The sequence below is a fragment of the Lonchura striata genome, chromosome 4 (assembly GCF_050655825.1).
Source record: "Lonchura striata isolate lonStrDom1 chromosome 4, ASM5065582v1, whole genome shotgun sequence".
Taxonomy (NCBI): domain Eukaryota; kingdom Metazoa; phylum Chordata; class Aves; order Passeriformes; family Estrildidae; genus Lonchura; species Lonchura striata.
The window spans coordinates 16856036-16875461 of NC_140706.1; the positions used below are offsets into that span (position 1 = coordinate 16856036).

A 19426-nucleotide genomic window follows, 5' to 3' on the forward strand; every position below is an offset into this window, starting at 1 on the left:
TAGTATTGCAATTCTGTCTGAAACTGTGGGTGGTCCTTTCCTCTGTAAGAGCTACAACGTGTAATTTCCTTTGCTGTTTTGTTTTGGGGTTTTTGTAGTCTAAACAAAAGGGAATTATGTGTTAATTTAGTGGAATAGACCATTAAAGAATGCTTTCCTTTTTAAAAATAATTTCTAAGACTCCAATAAAATACATGTGTGGTCCTAATACTCCTATTTTATTGCACAATTAGCATTTACCCTGCTAGGCCACTCTAGAACAGTAAATAAATGGCGAATCTCCTTAAGCAGTTATTTTCAGTAGTATCAGAGCCTGCAAATTGATTTAAGTACACTTTTGGACACACTGTAGAGTGGAATTGATTTTGCAGCCCATGGGTTAACTTTTCTGCCAAGACAGATATTGGAGGTTTTGGCTTTGTCCAAACCCAAAATATATTCCTATTAAAAAGTAAATGGTCTAGTAGTTGTACTCTGTGCTATTTAGATTCTGCAGAAATCATTGATTGCTGATACTAAAATTATAAATATGTTGTGTATTATATAGCATGGGTATAAAAAGTCAAGCTATTTCTCAAACAAAAGAAAGAAGATTAGCAGAATTTAAATTTTGGATGACTTATACTAAATGTTAAGGTTGAAAGTATTGATAAACTCTGAAGATTGCCAGGCTACCAGTACTACTATTGTGTAGTATGTTACTTTTTCTCTTTTGCTAGATATGTACTGTACTTATACATAAATTATCTCTCCTCTTTAATAAATAAATAGATAAAGTGGATTAAAAGATCTGCTGCTGAAATAATACAGATAATAGTATGCCAAAAGCTATAATAAGAAGTACATTTTGATTCCATAACAGATTTATAAATGGATGACATTTACAAAACCTCAAGCATTAAGAATGAAAGAAGCATGAATGATACAATCAAAAGTGCTATCATTAAAAAATGAGACATGAAAGTGGGTAGGGAAATTCAGTCTGAATATTCTTAGGAAAAAGAAAAAATAAAAAGCATTCCTTACCATGGGAATTGCTGTGACTCTAATAATTCAGTCTGTGTTTCAGTGATGATTGCCCTGTGTTGTGAAATGTGAAATATTCACTTGGGCAATGTAGCACACCATGGCCCGGGGAGTGATCCTGCTTTAGCGTGAGAATAGGTTATGTGCCTACTGTATGCAGCAGCTGAATCTCTAGGGAGTCAACAGAGCAAATGGAAATTAGTGATGCAGAGAGAACCTGCAATTCTGTCATCTAAATCATTCTCATCAGTTTTGTGCTCCTCAGCATGGTCCATGCTACTGTTGATACATACTGCCATGGTTTCCCTGTCTGTAAAAGGAGGTTAATAGTAGCTTTCTCATACATGAAATTTTAATCCTCCTATGGGAAGCAGCAGCAATAATGATTTGCAGAACTAATGTTTGAAATTATAATTTATAGGTTTTATCTTCATAAGGGGATATATGTGTGCCGTAGAGACCTATTAGCTACTGCTGGTATTATTGGACACCTTTTGTATCTTCAATATGAAGATATTTCTCTTCAATATGAAGAGAAATATCTGCAATGATTGTTTTAGTAAAGAACAGAAGAAAAAAACTTACTGAAATTAATGATGGGAAGCTAACTAGTTTATTTCACAGTCAAAAAATAATGGTAGAACAGAATTGTTGATTGATTTTTCAGAACAAGACTTTAGACTGAATTTTTAAGTATATATTTTTAAAAATTTCCTTCTTCAATCATAATTGATCTGTAGATCTGCCAGAAAGCTATGCCTACTAAAAGGACATGACAAGCCATTTGGGTATAAGATTATATTCATGAATAAGTGATGCCATCCTGTAACTTGTTATACAGTAACTGTGTAAAGCTAAAGCCAAGCATGTGTCAGTATTCTAACAATTAACTGGCTAAGCCTCGCTTGACTGATGGGAAAGGTACTTAGTTGTTTGCATGCATTAATGTATTTGCTGAACATGGGATTAAAAATGTTATATTATAATTAAAACATTTGTGTTTGTTTAGTAAGCTTGTGTTGCAATATGATATATTGCTGCCATGACGGAATTCCTAATAGGCTTCAGTAGCTCCAGTTCACCTGACCTACTGATTTAAAGAACTGTCTCTGCAGGATGCTCCCCCTCCATTAACACCACAATGTTCAGTAGCATCTGTATTCTTGGTGACTTTGGACTTTGCTTTCATTTTCATTACATAGTTTTGAAAATAATTTTCATATGTACATATTTTATCCTAATACAATAAAACTTGTGGTTGTCAAAGCATATTTCTGTAGCATCCAGAAAAGGTCTTAGATTAAATTCCTAGTCATGCTGGACCTTTGCAGTTTGTTTGTATAGTGATAAGTGAAGTTTAATGAGCAGGGAAAAAGCCTTGATCAGAACTTTCCTATGTTAAACCCAGACACCTAATACAGAGTAGAAAAATATTTATTCAAATTTTGGAAGTAGAAAATTGGCATTTTAGGAATTAAATCCAAATCAGAGATTCATTGAAACATAAAAAATCTACTTTGGCATTTCATTCTCTCTTCTTTGCATTGGAAAGCCCATGGCTATGGCAGCTTTGCAAACAGAGGCAGCTGCCAGTGTTCATGATAACATGAAATAACCTTTTGCCATACTTCTCTGGAAACATTTCAAGACACACTTGAAACTTGGGGCTGTGGCTCCCTTGTCTTATGCTGTCATGTTGCAGCATGTTCACACCTTCCATATCTCAGATTTTACTACTGGTGTTTTCAGTGCCTCCCACTGAGGCACTTGTTTTCCCTAAGATCAAAGCCAGGGGAATAAATAATAGCTCTGGAATAGATTTGAGGTTTTAGATGATCTGCCTCATTAATGTGATTGTGACTAGAGAAGTATCTCAGACCATGCAAGACCTCACTGATATCTTCATGAAGTCCAGGATCCAGTGAGGGTAGCCTGTGCTAGAGCATGTTTCACAGGCCCTTTCTGCAAGGAGCTTCTTAGTGAGTAGGTAGGGCATGCCTTCTCCCCAACACCTGTATTTTTTAATGTGTACTCAAATGCAGAAATACTGTAGGAACACTGAACAGTACTGAAGAAAAAGCCAATGATAGTCAAAACAGCTGAAATGGACAGGACCATAGGATATTCATAAATTTGATTATTTTCTACTGTTTTAGGATAAATGTCTAACTGATATTTGATTTTCCTTAAAAAAAGTTGTTACTTGTTCCATCAAAATAATCTGATTGACCTAGGTGATATCTGTAGGTCCCATTCAACTGAACTATCCTATTTTAAAATATATTGTTCAGTTTTTCACCATCTTTGTATTCCAAGTGAAATCCCCTGTGTCCAAATTCATATATTTGATTTCCAGTCAAATAATATAAATCATTTTCATTCTTTTTATTTCTTTGAATACCTGGTAGTCTCATTATCTATAAGACTTTTCCACTTTATACAGGCATGGATGATTTAATGCAAAATATAGTAACCTAATGTAAAAAGTGTTGTTTTCCAGTAAAAGAAAAGTACTTAGCAAGGCTTCATTCATGTTACTAATATGTAAATAATTATAAGGATGCCAGTTATGAAATAGCCACTTTCTGAGATGTTTTTATAAACCAGCATAAATAAACTAGTAAGCATTCAGTACTTAGCTGAGCTGAGTATTTCTGCCTTTTCCTTTAAATATCGGGGCACATTACTCATTCCCAGTACTCAGTATTTTGCAAAGTACAGAATGGCAGTATAGATTTATGATATCTGTGGTCAGACACAGAGGGAGGTTAAACCATTGAGGAAAATAAAATTACAAGTAATTAAATTTACAAGCAGGTTTGCCATTTCAAAAGATTTAGCGTTTCAGAATGAGCAATGATTCAGCCACACAACAAAACTGTGATACAGCCTTAAAAGTTCATGATGCAGATATTTTATGTGATGTTTCAATTTATATAATTAAAAATTGAGCACTCCTTTTTAAGGGTATATAGGATATTCAGCTGAGAGCCATATATGGTGAGTAATAAAATAACTGCAATGCAGTACTGTTTGCATTTTTTAAGAGCTGAAACATTCCATCAGGATCATTAATTTCAGTTATCTCAGGGCTTTATCTTCAGGTAAGAAAGCAATACTGTATATAGGTCTTCAAGTTTGGTTTTTTTTTTTCTGAGAACAGGTCAGTATCTTCTATTGGTATGAATTTCAAATGTTCACAGGACTCTAAGCTGTGAGTTTTTTCCCTGATACACCTCTATCTACTAACCAGTAAATATGATAAATGTGCCATTTCCATCCTGTTCTTAAGAAGGATTCAGTAGTAACAAGATTTTTGCAAGGTCTTCCTGCTATTTCTACAAGCTAAATACATTATCATTACCAATGTATTCTTGAAGATAAAAAGTCTGCATACACAAAATGAAGTTGTTGGGGGAGGAAGGGTGGGGAAGAGATGTTTGGGCTTTTTTGGATGGTGTTGTTTTTGTTATTGATATTTTTTCTTAGTTCATTGGTTTGTGAAATGCAGAAATCTACATTCTTTTAGCCATAATTTCAAATTAGACAAGTTAAGTTGCTTTGTCAGAATATCCAAATTAAATCTTTAATCTTTGGAAATCGGTTTAAAAGCTGAAGCATATGTGCTTATCAGAATCCATTGCATGTAAATTGCCTTTATCCAGTTTATTTAAAAATAAATTATATTTTACATAAGCACAGTAATTGCAGAACTTACTTCATCACAAATCTTAGAGAATCTATAGTTGTTCTGTTTTTATTGATCATTTGAATACTTGGATAGACTATGTTAATTATAAAAAGTAATTATTTAAATGCAGCATATTTAGTCTTTGATTTAGAAATACACACCTGACCTTCAAAGAGAGAAAAAATAGTATTCAAATTTTTCAAAACACTGCTGCAATTGGGCAAAAATTCAGAAATCTTTGTGCATTCTTTACTGTGTATCTTCACTTACAGTGGAATTCAGCTTTGTTTGCTTTATGGACTTGGTTTTCTGTTTTTACATTTGAGAGAATGGGGTTGCAGGCAGAATATTACAACTCAGAAGAATGCTTGACATATTTACATATTAAACTTATCTGAAACAATCCACTGCTCCCAGGCTGGTTTGTGTATCTAGAGCAGTGGCGATGCTCATTTGTGTCTCCTCTAAAAAAGTGTCTGTCAGCTGCTGCCACTCTTACTCACCCAGGTGGCTTTTGGTGCCAATCTGCTATTTAACCCCTGTACTACCTTTTAACTTGAGGAAATAAATCTGAGAGTTGTCCTTGAGAACATCTGACATTCAGAGAGACTGAAGTTACACCTGGCCCTGAGCACAGATTTGGTGATGCTGGAGCAAGGAGGAGCAGTGGAGGACTAGGAATGCTCTGACCACCACTGAATGACATAAATGTTACACAAAGTTTCACTAAGGAATTTTCTTGAAAGGTCAGTGTCTAAGGTATTCCCCTTCAGACTTAATAATTTGGAGTATATCTCTCTAGGTGTTATGGAATAAAGTCCAGAACAATTTATTTGAAAGAGGCCTCTATGACAGCTAGAATCTGCATAAAGTTGAATTTTTCAGAACATCTCACTAGATCATTGTGCTCTATTTAAAGAAAGAAATTCTCACATAGCCTTGGCTTTTTCACTCTAGCTGTATTTTTTATTCAATTCTGCTGTTCCAGAGGTATTCTGGATTTTAATGTAAGGTCTGTAGGACCTGGATTTTAATGTAAGGTCTGTAGGACCTGGATTTTAATGTAAGGCTGTAATGTTAATGAAGAATAATTTGTTCCAGTGAAAATATCTTGGTAAGATTGCTACTTTCTAATGTGAATCAGGTTCATGCCTTTTTTAAAAAAATACAGATCTCATCTTATAAAAGTAGGATGTTTTGTTGTATCTTGGCTTAAATATTCTTAGCTGTTCTTAGATATTCTTTCATTTTAGGGGGATCAATTGCCATCATAGAGACTCTATTCAAAGGCTGCCTATTTTTGAAATGGAAGATGAGGCCCACATAGTTACAAGTGCAGCAATATAATGACCATCAGGCTGAAAAGGGAAAAGGAGTTTTGCACCTCTCTTCACTACAGAATATAAGTTGCAAAGTCAAATCAATATAATATAATGGCGTGCAAAATTGTCTGGTTTTATATACAAAATAGATTTTTGCCCCGTTTCCTATGAAAGTCACAATGCACCTTGTGCTGCTTGTGGCCTTTTTTTTTTTTTAACAGTCTAAGAATTGCGGTGGAATGATTTCAAAGATCAATAAAAAAGACCACACGCAGCTTCTGAGTTGTGAAATGTAGTTGTAATTTATACAAGAAGAAAAAGTTGAATGTTTGTTTAAGCCCCTCGAGGTTTTTACAAGGAAACCTTTTTACATTGAGCAGATAAAAACTTGAAGCAATCAATAAATAATTACTAATTTTTTTCCTGCTATAAGGAATTTTTTTTTTTTTTTTTTTTTTTTTGTGAGAAGTAGAATTTAGCAGTGGAGAAATCAACTTACACTTTTGTTACAGAAACAGTTCCAAGTTTCCCAAACCAGCTGATGCATTGCAAAAAAATTACATTTGGAAAACAGCATTTGCCAACCTTACTTAGCTCTCCATATTTAAATGTATGCTTTAAACAATGCCTTGTTCAGCAAGGTTGGGAACCTTTGCAGTCAAGTAGTTTACATTTGAAATCAGCTAAAATTACCAGGGAACACTGTACTTCAGTCTACTTGAGCTTGTGCTACACAGAAATGGTGTTGCCTGTGCTGACCCAGCACTAAATCTAGCATGCAATTTGTTTGTCTCCTGTCTTTAGCATTTACATACACACAGACATACCTGTGCTCGATGCCTCAGTGTATTGTCCATTGAGGAACCTGGCACAGTAGCTGTCATTTGTAAGTCCTTGAATGTGTGCTAAGATTTCCCACAGAAACAAAGATTTTGACCACTGACATTTTCTATTAGATTTTTAAAAATAATTCACAATTGGCCTCAATATTACTCATCTTTCACTTTTTTTAAATTATATAAAATGGTGAGTGATGATACTCTATCAAATACCATGAAAAGCTTAATGCACCATTACCCATTATCTCCTGCAGTATATATTTAAGAGTACAGCAGTGGCTTACATAGATATATACATATATCTGTGTTATAAACTAATCATCGATGATACAAATCACTACTGCTAGTTTAGCCACTTCACACACCATTTTTATATAGGTAAAATGTATTAGCCAATTAAACAGAAATGTAAATATAGATATTTGTTTTTTATGCTTATAAAGGATTTTTTTCCAAGCAAGGAGGCTGTTAAATCATGTTACCGTAACAAATGCTGAAGGCTGCTTTTTCATTCATTGCCACTGAATTTATTGTCAGAGCGCTACAGTCATATCCCATTTCAAGATTACTTAGGTGGCTTCAAAATTAAATCACACCTCACAAATTCTCTTTTTTCATACACAATTAATAATACAAAAATTGGGTCTAGTTCTAAGTATACTTTGCAAGATATTTCAGTGCAATTAGATGCATGAACTATGAAAGATTTAGTAAATAGAAAGTGATTTTCCATAAATTAACAATGAATTGGATAAAACAAAATTGCTGCCAATGTATGTGGAATTATTTTCAAAATAATTACATTGATATAAATTTTATTAAAGTTGGGCAGCATGGGATTTTATAAAGTCCTCAAATTATTTTTTGCAAGTTCATAAATCTGAAAGGGATCTTCAGGAGTGATTGCTCAGAACTGGAAGTATGAGCTCATGCTAGATTATGATTTAGAGAAAGAATATATCAAAGCTATGGCTTCTTATGTCTAATGATTCTTGTTCATTCACTCACTTTGAGCTATATCTCTTATTTCTTAGCACAGGTTTGCAATGTTCCTCTGAAAATTCTCTCATAAAGGTCATCCAAAGATGTCTCTTAGGCTTAAGATAGAGAAACTTTACTTCTTCTAGGATCTGGATTGCATTTGGTGTGCTTTTAGAACAAAGGTCCTGGACTGGTTTTAGTGAAATGAAATCTAGTTAACCACAAGAAAACTGATGTGAAAATGGACTTAAAATCCCTCTGTAGAGACACCTGTACACATCTGATTTGTTTGTACATTTTTATTCAGATGTTCAAGAAAACTTCTTCATATTGTGTATAGATAGGTGTGTCTTGGAAGGCTTCCAAAAGAAGATCTGCTCTCGTAATTTTAATACAGCAAGGTAGATGGGCCCCCTTGCAAAACTTCAAATATTTATGTACTACGTATGACAGGTGTTTTTGGTCCAGGGTAGCAAACTATTGTCTGAGGTAAAACCTTGAAGCTTCATGTGGTATAGATACAGCAATAAAGACTTTAATGTATTGGTCTACTTCTATTGCACTGCATCATTGTTAATAGTGCATAGCATAAATGGAAATTCTGCATCCTAGTTAGCTTTTGTTTTTCTCATTTTCCCTGTGTCCTCTACTACTATCCTCAGTTCTCTAGATTTTATTTACAGTATTGACCTGTGAAGGACAAAAATGTGTCTGGATTTCAAAAAAAAAAAAAAAAAAAGGCTGTTAATTCATACTGATAGCAAAAAACCACTACTGAACATTAATTTTATAAGCATTTTAATAATCATTCTCTTTTAGAAAAGATAATAATTTCAGATAACATGGTACAGCTGATTGTAGAGGGATTTTGGGGAGGAATATTAGTCTGCTGCAGAACATATTTTAATTCCTTCTTTTAAAATATATGATGCTTGACACTAAAACTGAAGTCAGAAACACATTGATCTAAGATATTACACGACTCCATTGTTGTTTCTCAGTAGCTTACTATTTGTTCTATTTGCTGGATTTCTATCTTCCTTACATAAAGCTGAATATACTATCAAACATGGATTTGGAATGCTTGAAAAGTAAAAACACTTCTGCTGGTTTTTTTTTTTATTTTTTGGTATATATGTTGCTATTTTCTAAAGGAACTGCTTAGTGTGACAGAAATAAACAATTTTGACTATAATTGCTACTTTTTTTCTTCAATTACAAATCAGTTAATGTAATAAAATAAGCTTCATTGGAAATATTGACTGAACCATAATAGCTGAATCTCTTTTCATTATACACGAAACTAAATATATATAGCACTTTTACATTTATTTTTTTTTCTTAGTGATCTTAGTGAAAATCAGATTCAAGCAATACCAAGGAAGGCATTCCGAGGAGCAGTAGACATAAAAAATCTGTAAGTATTTTCTTCCTTCCATATATTTTGATGATAATGATTTGTAGATACAATGTTCTTTTTTTTGTATCAGATATCTTTTTTCTAAGAACTGTTATAGCTGCTTAAGGAATATCTGCATAAAACTGATATTTATCATTTGTTTTGGCAAAATACTTCAGCATATCGTAAACATCCTCAAATTGCCTTATGGAGATTGAAAACATTTAAATAGAGTTGAAGACAACATGGCATTATTACTATTAGTTTATGAAACCTGAGTATAATATTTGAATGTCAGGTAATTTGAAACATTTTATGGTTTCATGTGGAAAAAATCATTTTGCCTTGCTTTTAGAAGTTTGTATTTTGTTTGTTTGAATAAAAGAAAGAAAAGTCATGCTATTATCTAGTTTTGCTAGAATATGTTTTTATACTTGTGTGACTATTTTACTTGCTCAGTTTTCTTCTGTTCTCTTTTCTGAATGAAAGATGCTTTCCCAGAGATAGTGATTTTGAAGTTCATGGGCAGGTTGTGAATTCTTATGGTTTCTAAATGTGGAAATATGTGAGTTTCAAGACAAAGCAAAGCAGTGACTCTTCTACTTTCTGTTCAGCGTGGTAAGGCAGTTTAGTGGATTGAACAAGCCGAACAACCTGAAGACTGTGATGAACTTCTGTAGTAGGAAACAATAGGTCATGCACACAAAAGCTGCAGCCCTTGCTGTAAGCCAAGGACTCATCACTTATAAACAACCAACAAAGACACAGGACATACAATAGTAGGTTTCAGAAAGACTACAGAGCTTCCAGTATGATGCAACTGTACAAAAAATGATTGCTTAATCTTATGTGGCATCAATAAATATAGGGAAATATTAGGTTATAGGAGGCTTTCATATAATTCCTGCTGAAATAATTTTTATTAATTGAAGTTTCCAGTGCTAAACTAGAAAGACAAGCATTCTAGTTGTACTACTTCGAAAACAGGAGTGCTCTGTGATTGTGAAGGGAGGGTAGTGATGTATCCTCAGTAGGAGAGGATGGGACAGGAAGCCCTTCACTTTTCTGTCTGCCTGTGATGGAATCCACTTCACTTTGCTGCCTGCAGCACTGCACACAAATTGGTGAGGAAAATGTCTTTTTGAAGATTTAGCAGTATGTCTAAGAATTTGGCTTACTATAGTTCTTCCCTGCAGTGAAATTCTATCATACCTCAGTGGAAAAAATAATTATGTTCAACTCTATTGTGTTCAAAAGCATGCAAGTGCTTGTGATTCTCAAAGTAGCTTGGTTACTTTGTTTAATTGACAGTTTATGAGTTTTTATTCAAAACTAGTCCCTTCACAATGCATGGTCAAAAAGTGGTTTGGCTACAAGAAGGCTGCATTTTTCTGCGTGATCTTTTGTTTTTGAAAATTTATAAGCCACTGAAAGGAACTTTGGTAGTAGAATAGCAGCATCATTGAAAATATTTTAGTGGCAAAGCAGTAGTTTAGAATATAGGTGTACTTATATATTCTAAGAAAATTCCAGCTAAAAACTGCATTAGAATGCTAATCTTTATCTGAGACACTATTTTTGTCTTAGTGTGAATTTCTAAGCTAAGTATCCCGAATTATGTCTGAAACTTGCTTAAAACAGTAGTTCTGCCCTTTAAAGTGTTTCTCTTTTCAGGAGATAATTTTTTAAAAAGTATAAAATCATAAACACTGTAGCATTGCCACAAATTCCAAATCATATCTGTGGCATTTTTTTTTATTGTGATAGGAGAAATACTACAGATATCTCCTCCATACTTGTCCCAGAAAAAAAGAAAAAAAAAAAAAAAAAGAAAAAAAAAAGCTATCAAACCCCTCATCTGAAAATTTCATGATCCCTCTAAAATCACTCTGCAGAATGACCAATGAGTTCATAGGGTGAATTGGGCGGATTCTAGGACAGCATTTATGTAGCTAGATCAACTGTTGTGCCTTTCCACAATATTTGGTGCAGAGAGACAAACCCCAGCCTTCCATCTAGCGTTGGCCATTACTTAGAGAATAAAGTTATAGCAAGAATTTTATAATTTGTATTTCATTATTTTAAAAAAATTAAGGAGAATACTGATACGTGATAGGTATAGAAGGCATCGCTATTCAAATAGGAATTGAACTATCTGTCAGGAGATTGTAGCCAGGTATGTGTCAGTCTCTTTCCCAATTAACAAGAGAATAAGAGGAAATGCCCTAGAGTGGCATTAGGGGAAGCTTAGTTTGGATATGAGGAAATAAGTCTATACTAAAAATTATTTTAAGCTTTGGAATGGGTGGCTAGGGGAAGTGATTGAGTCACCATAAACTGGAGGTATTCAAAAACATGTAGATGTGGCACTAATAGACAGGATTGAGCAGTGGACTTGGCAGTGTCAAGTTTACTGACAGGTTGAACTCCATGATCTTAGAGGTCTTTTCCAACCTAAGTGGTTCTATGAGTCTGTGAAGGTGATTAACCTAAGGTCCAGGAACCAAATACTTGCATATCCTTACTAAGAATTGTCATAAGCAAAATACCATATTTTTTCTAGTTTTGGAAATTTGTTCTAGAAATAGCCTAGTAGCTGAGCATAATGTTAAAGATGTAACTCTTCCAAACTCATCTATGAGATAGGTAAAGGTGAAAAGAGAAAAGAAACCTGTATTAGAGCATACTGTAATATATACATAGATATACATATGCATATATATACACATATATACATATACATATGCATATGCATATACATATACATATACATATACATATACATATATACATATATATATGTTTATATTTTTATATATATATATATGTGTGTGTAACAATAGTTGATTACATCAGTTTCAGTTTAAATTACTGAGCCTTTTCATTAAACATGGAATGATTAATAACCATTCAGAACCATAGCTCTCATAAGCTGCTTTAAAAGTGGTTAACCAATATCACAGAATTTGACTAATAAAGTATTTTATGTTCCTGAATGGAGACTCACCATTCTCTCATTTCCACCAAGTACCTTCATTCTGAATCAGGAATTAGAATATTTTGAAAAGCTTTGTATACTTCTTAGTCTTTGCAGAGCAAAAGGAATGAGATGTTAACTCAGGTAATCTGAAGGAAACTGCTTCCTATAAGTTTGATATTACAACTATAACCTCCTGCAGCATGTTAGCTTTAGAGTCCTCTTGATGTTTCTCAGAAGAATCTGTCTAGTTTCCATAAAATACATCCATGGTGCTTTCTTTCTGGACGTCTTCATGCTCATGGTATAGATTCTGTAGAAGATAAAAGGAAAATGGGCAAGGCATTATGAGAATTGGCAGCATGAGCAACCTGCCACACCCTTGTAGTAAAATGAATAGCAAACCCTGAGAAGCATTCAGGCCTCAGAAATGTTATTTACATCTAATTGGAATTACCCAGTTTCCAATTTGTTATGCCTTTTGTCTTATAAATGGGAAGGGTTTGGCTCAGTCTGAACTCTCACTTGGAGCAGTCTTAGGCAGCAATAAGATGCCTCCTTTCCCCTCTCTCTGATGTCCAAACAAATGCATTTCTTGCAAGCCATCTTCATGTTCCCTTCTTCAACCCTCTCATCTTTTGGCCCTGTTTGGACTCTGTCTTCTACTGGGGAGCCCACCCCAGGTGCAATCTCACAAACTCAGAAGTCATCTCAAAAATGCCAGAGTGTCCCTGGCTTCACTCTCACCAATGCAGCCCAGTTGTTTGTAAAGTATTAAGTTCTTCAGTAAAAATGACAAAAATTGAGAGAAGCTTATGTTGTAGCAGCTCTCCAGACTAGAAACCCAGTATCCATTATTTTGGCTGTTCAAATTTAGAAAAACAAAATAGCTACAGTGTGTCAATTTTTATATTCAAGGAAGTTTTCTTGAATTACTTCAAGAGTAATATACTCTATACATGATAGCTATTGATCTGGGACTTGAGAGCAATTAGGGTGAAATTCTGGAAATACATTTCTGAAAGTTACCTCTAACTTGCTAATTTTTCAGGGAGAAAAGTGTCATTAGATTCTTCAGAGAGCACAGTGGCACCCATTTTTTAAAAATATAAACAGAAATTATCATATAAATGGGAAACTAAACAGATTTTTTCAACATATATGTTAATGAATGTTTCATAACCCTCACTGGTGATCTAGTATTCACATTGGATGTGAGTACTGGAAAGATTATTTAACTTTTCCCAACCTCAGGAATTTTGTTTATATTTAAGATGGTAAAAATGCTTTTGGTGGCCAGTTTACAAGTTTAAATGGGATTGTTTTTCAAACTGGTTGAATTAGGAAGAAAAATAACTGACTTAATAACAAATTTAAGGCACCACTGAAGAAAAAATAGTGCTATGCTCTCCTTTTGAGTAGATTTTGGCCTTATGACTTTTCTATTTCAAATATGTAAAATTTTATAAGATTCCAATTTTCTCTTTCTCTGTGTAATTGATACTTGGCAGAGAATGGAAAGTAATATACCAATATCATGGTGGAATTTTGATGCTAAATATGTGCAATCTCAAAAATACTAGGCTATGTTTTCATCATATCTCATGCAAGAATCTTCTGCCCTGTTTTCTGCCATTTGAGATGCTCTTGGCCTTTTTTTTGACTACTCTCTTTTTTGTGTTCATTTGGGTCCATTTCTTTCCAGCAAGTGGGGGAGACTGTAGCTGTTGTGCCAGGGATAAAGGCTGCAGAGCAGTGTAGTGGCTCCACACATTAAATTGCCTGGGAAAATGAAGAATTAGTGAAGAGGGAGGCAGTCACCAACATCCAATCTAAGACCTTCCCATTATACTAAGTTTTGTCCAAAACTTTAATTGATACTACTTGTTGCCCTTATGCCTATTTTATGCTGATTGTGAAACATTTAAAGCTGCCACTAGAGACATGAATTAATTTTGTATTAATTATTTTTGGGAATTATTGGACCTTTTAAATTTCAATTATTAGTAGTTGAAAAAGAGATTCCTGCTGAAGATGTTCTCATTACTTATTTCTTTTCAGATCACGCATAAAATTCCACTGCCACTGGAAGTATAGTTGTCTATTCATCTGTACAAGTGTGTTCTAAATGCATTGCTTGTCTAAGATATGCTTAAATAATCTAGAATTCAATAAGAAATCTCAATTGGACTGCTAGTCTATTCAGCCACCAGCATTTCAAGTTTACATAAAGAAGGATTTTCACAGGGTGTAGTGAATTATAACTAGCTCTGTGTACATAACTGTGTATGTGTACATACAGATAACTGTGTATGATTAAGATTTTTATTACAATAAAAAATAGCCGTGAAGCCATGAAGAAAAAATAGGTACAGTTTTTTAGTGCCTCCTAAACATCTTGTTGCTAAGCAGGTTTGTGACCCCGTGGCCTTTGGGGAAGAAAAACCAACTTGTTCTTACTGATAGTTAAAATAAATAGCATTTTAATACTATTTTTAAAGTTTTGTTTTCTTTTAAAAAGTTATTTCTTTTAAATCATATAACATTTAGATTTTTGAATCTTTGAATCACATAAAATTTTTTATTTTGTATACATCCTCCTGACATGATGACATTCTTCTGTTTCATTTTTACTTTTTTTTAATATTATTTTCCTCCTGTAAGATAATTCTGGTATTAACCAAGTAGAGTGCTGGACAATTTTCAGACGATTGAGCAATTGAACGATGAACCTTTTAGTTTCTAAAACTTCTAGTTTGTTCAATGAGTATGTGTTACTTGGAAGTAAGTATTAATAGTCATGGGAAACAAGCAGTTCTTTGAAGTTTGATAAAAACTGAATAAATTCTGGCATGATTTTTTGCCTATTTTTTAACTAATTCCTCTGAAATTTTGGATTTGTCTTGAAATTGAAATTGAGAAGTAAGAAATAGGAAACATAACTCAGTTCTGTTGAAAAAAAGTAGTTCTCGCACAAGACCACAGTTTCTTCAAACTGTGAAGAGCAGGAGAGCAAAGCAGACAAATGTTTGAATTGTTCCAACTTTCAGCTTTCTAGGAATGAGTAAAGGAGGTTTCCTCTATCAAAAGTCAGATGACAAAATTTTCCTGTATGAGGGTAGTAGTTTTTAAATGTATGCAGCATCTTCTGTTAGCCATTAAATGTTCTTCTTGTGGGATAACAAAAATTATTTTAAAACATGTTTTTATCATTATCTGGTAGACAACATATGCCAGAAGGGAAGAAAATATAAGTTAGCAACATGTTTCCACAGCGTGAGATATATCCATAAGAGCAATAAATAAACATTTTAAAGTAAGCATATTATTAGTTGAATATTTATTATTCTTACTAACTCTTACTGCTAAACTCACATAAACATTGACATTTTAAGCAGCAGTAGATTAATGCTGCAGGTAGGTAATGCTGCAGACACAGGTGTAAAATCCAGTTAATTCTCTGTGATGATAGAAGGATTTTGAATGTGACAACTGTTGTTTGGTATCTTAAAAGCTTCACAGGAATGGCACTGCTGAAGCTTTGTGAATGTTGGAGGCAGAAAGGAACAGCAGCTTTACAAAAGCATGGGGAGATCCCACATAGAAAAGACCCAAAACAGAGATGGAGCAGGCAGAAAGATGATAAACTGGGGAGAGGGGAAGGATGAGAGTGGGCCAGAGTTGTTCGTCCATGTCTGGTCAGATTTGGTCCTTAGAATGTTCTAATAATTTGAACAGAAGAAAAGCAGCTCATGCAGGAAAAACAGCTAAAATGGAATTAGGGTTATTGGTGTACTCAATAGTTTAGTGGTGAGAAAGGTTTCATTATGAATTGGAGTTTTTTATGTGTTGTTTTGAAAATCATACTTAAACAATAGAACATAATTTAAAATTAGATAAATATGTAATTTTTAATTTCTAGTATTCTTGCTTGTGCCTTAAGCCTTGTAGCTTAATACATACTTGCCTTGTAGCTTAATACATACTTGCTATTGAGAACCAGTTTTATCAAAAAACACAATCACATTGCTTCAGTACATCTGCTAGAAGGGCACCATAAGTTAATGTTATATTGGTTGTGAAATATTGTCCACCTTTCCATTTGGTTTGTAAATTTAGTGTGTATCCTTACCCTTAACCTTTACTTTTACCATAAATTGCTATTCAAGCCAGTCACACAGTCTTCAAACTCATGTCCCTTTCATAGCTTAAAAAAAAAAAAAATATATATATATATATCACACCAATGATATATGTACTTCATGGTGTGTGTCTAATCATTTTTATCATGGTTGTAACTGATGGAAGATAATATAAAACATAAAGACAGTAGCATCTTTCAAAGACAGTAATTTTTAAAACTAGGGAGTATTTTTCCTTTCCCATCTGCAAACTTCCCTTCCTCATGCTGAAACCAATTCATTAGCTCAGTGCAAACAGAGTAATCTTTCTGGTAAGAAGATTTAAATGGAAACAACTCACCCTTCACTAAGGCAGTGATCATGGTGACTCATTAAAGGAAGTCCAAAAGTTTTCAGGATCATCACAACTGTTGCCAGTCTAGTGGAAGAAATCTGCCTTTCAGTTTGTGTAGGACAAGATTTGTTCAAGTGCTTTCTCCGCTTTAAAAGATTTTCCTTTGTGTATAATATGGATGATTTAGAAGAAGCTGTGTCAGCACTGATTTATACATTGACAGCTAAGGGTAATAAGATATGGGCAAACATACAGCTCACCCTTTTACAGATTAACCTGCAGACTGCATTAGGCAAATTTGATGGCATTAAAAGATTTTTCCAATTTGTCTGGAAACAAGTTCTCTTTTGTATTGTGTCAAGGGTAACATTTCATGCCATTGGAGTAATTTAAATAGCTTTGATAAATTGTTTGAGAGGTTATACTGTGTATATATTTTACCATTTTAAAATAAAAAGGCTATTAGCTTAATTATTAAATGAAATTCATTACTAAAAATTGAAGAAGCCGTAGAAAGTAGACCTAAGTATTACAACACTGCAGCACTGGTGTTGTAACATTGCACCAAAATGATTAAGGATCATATTCAGCAACTGATAGTTTGCATTTAGCTTTCAATACACAGAAACACAGGCACTGTTACAATTATGACAATATTTTATTCCCTTGTAGTAGTAATTCAGATGAAACTAGAAAAACTTGATAGAAGTTGGTACATTACATTCAGCAGTGGATCTGATGTTTTATTAATGAAGTAAAATGTTACCATAGATTCAGAAAAATCACAGAAAATGCTTTAGTAGAAGTGTCATTAGCCCTGCTAGCTAATATATAATTGAAGAAGGAAGGGCAGAGTTCATTTGTATTTTGTTCATTTTCTTAGTATTGTTCACACACATTTACTCATATATATTATTTGACACTGACAAGCTACCAGCTTGGAGAAGTTTTTAAAGTGAGGTTTTTTATCACCTTTTCTTTGCAAGTCATGCCCTGAAATTCATAAGACGTTTCAGAATTTATACGGAAAGCTTTTATTAGTAGAGAAAATGTGATTTTATATCTGCATGGTTGTTAATTTAAGTAGACATTTTTAATTGAGCTATATGTACTATATCAATGTTTTGAATTGAAAAGGTAATAATCATCTTCAGAGAAACGAATTAAAATTGTTCATAACTTCATACTTAAGGATTAATAATGTATGGGATGGATTGCTGAGTTTTATGTCTAGAATTCAAGTGCTCCATTACAACATACTATCTGCATATAATTGCAGACAGCACAAAGTCTGTAGAAAACCAGATACTGAAGGCTACAGTATTTTCATTTGAAGCAGAACTAAAGGAGATTAGTAAACAGGTCTGTAAATGCCTCGGACACTGTTATTTCCACATGTAGACCTATTCCAGGAGGTAATTACTGTAAATCCCCTGCATACCCAGGGGTAACACCTCCCACCTGCTCCGGGCATGCACACACACGGGGAGACCCCTAAAACTGTCCCTGGTCCCTGCTGCGGCGGGTGGAATTAACATGCAGCTGGGCTGCTCTGATAAATGGATTCTGTTAGGTCACCGAGGGGATGCGTGTGACATTAAGTGATTTACCGTCCTTTACCTTAATGAAATTGTTTCAGCAAGATGACGCTGAGAGCTTTTAATGGATAGCTTTTCTTGATGTAATGAAATTGCATTCCTTTGGCATTTAATATAAGGTGCAGTTATTATTTACTGGAGCTCTCTCAGCGCTGCTGTTGTGCGCAGACAGTTGAGAACAAAAAGGGATTTCTGTGCAGAATGCAGGCCAGCGGCGGCAGCGATGGCCAGAGCCTTTCCCTTCGCGTGGCCGGCCTCTGCCACCCCTTCGGGAGGCTGCCCTTGCACCTCGCCCTGCCAGCACGCCTCTCCTTACAAATGCCTTCCTAATCTGTTTAACAGGCAACTGGATTACAACCAGATCAGCTGTATTGAAGATGGGGCATTTAGGGCTCTGCGTGACCTGGAAGTGCTGTAAGTATTCCTTGTATCTCTTACTTGTAGCGAGAGCTCAGTATCTGGGGAGTACTAATGTAGCAGCTTATCTGCGAGCTGCAGCCTGGTGTCAGGATGCTCTAGTGAAAAGATGTCTTAAAATAATCCACTCTGATGGGCTATAAAATGGTAAGAAGATATGGAGAGGCATAGATACTCCTTTACTCGCCAAGATGGCCATTAAACATAATAATAATAATAATAATAAAGCCATTGACAGAAACTGTAAGAAAAGAATATATTTCATTTTAAAAAGGGGGAGGGCAACAGTATTAATGAACCCACTTAATTTTGTACATTATCCATTACTGTTGATGTACTGCACATTTTCAGAATTGCTTTTGTTGTATACTCAACATCAATTTGATCTTTTGATCACTGAGACTCAGTGTAAGGAACAATATGCTATATCTATTTGACAATCTGAATGTTTTTCAAGAGGCACTTTCTAGCAAACATTAGTGCTATATGTTAAGATACTTAGCATATCCATGTCAATAGCTTCTTTTTAAAACACTTTATGTTTTATGTGCATAAATACATTTATATGTGTAGGAAAAAATATTTTATTGTGTCACAGAAGATTATTATTGCAACACATCTATGCATACTTTTTTTTCACTTTCTTCAAGTGGCTATCAGTGAGGTTAAAGGTAACAGAATTATCATCTGAGAATAGTTA

The 19426-nt window shown here is 34.2% G+C and overlaps 1 protein-coding gene across 18 annotated transcripts in view; it reads left to right on the forward strand.

Annotated features, from left to right (window-relative positions):
• SLIT2 (slit guidance ligand 2) overlaps positions 1-19426 on the forward strand; it is a 259896-nt gene that overhangs the window by 140372 nt on the left and 100098 nt on the right. For all 18 annotated transcript variants that reach the window (XM_085578557.1, XM_085578552.1, XM_085578561.1 and 15 more), the window contains exons 5-6: positions 9205-9276; positions 18652-18723. In XM_085578557.1, the coding sequence (XP_085434683.1) occupies positions 9205-9276; positions 18652-18723 (144 nt within the window). The remainder of the gene's footprint in view (positions 1-9204; positions 9277-18651; positions 18724-19426) is intronic.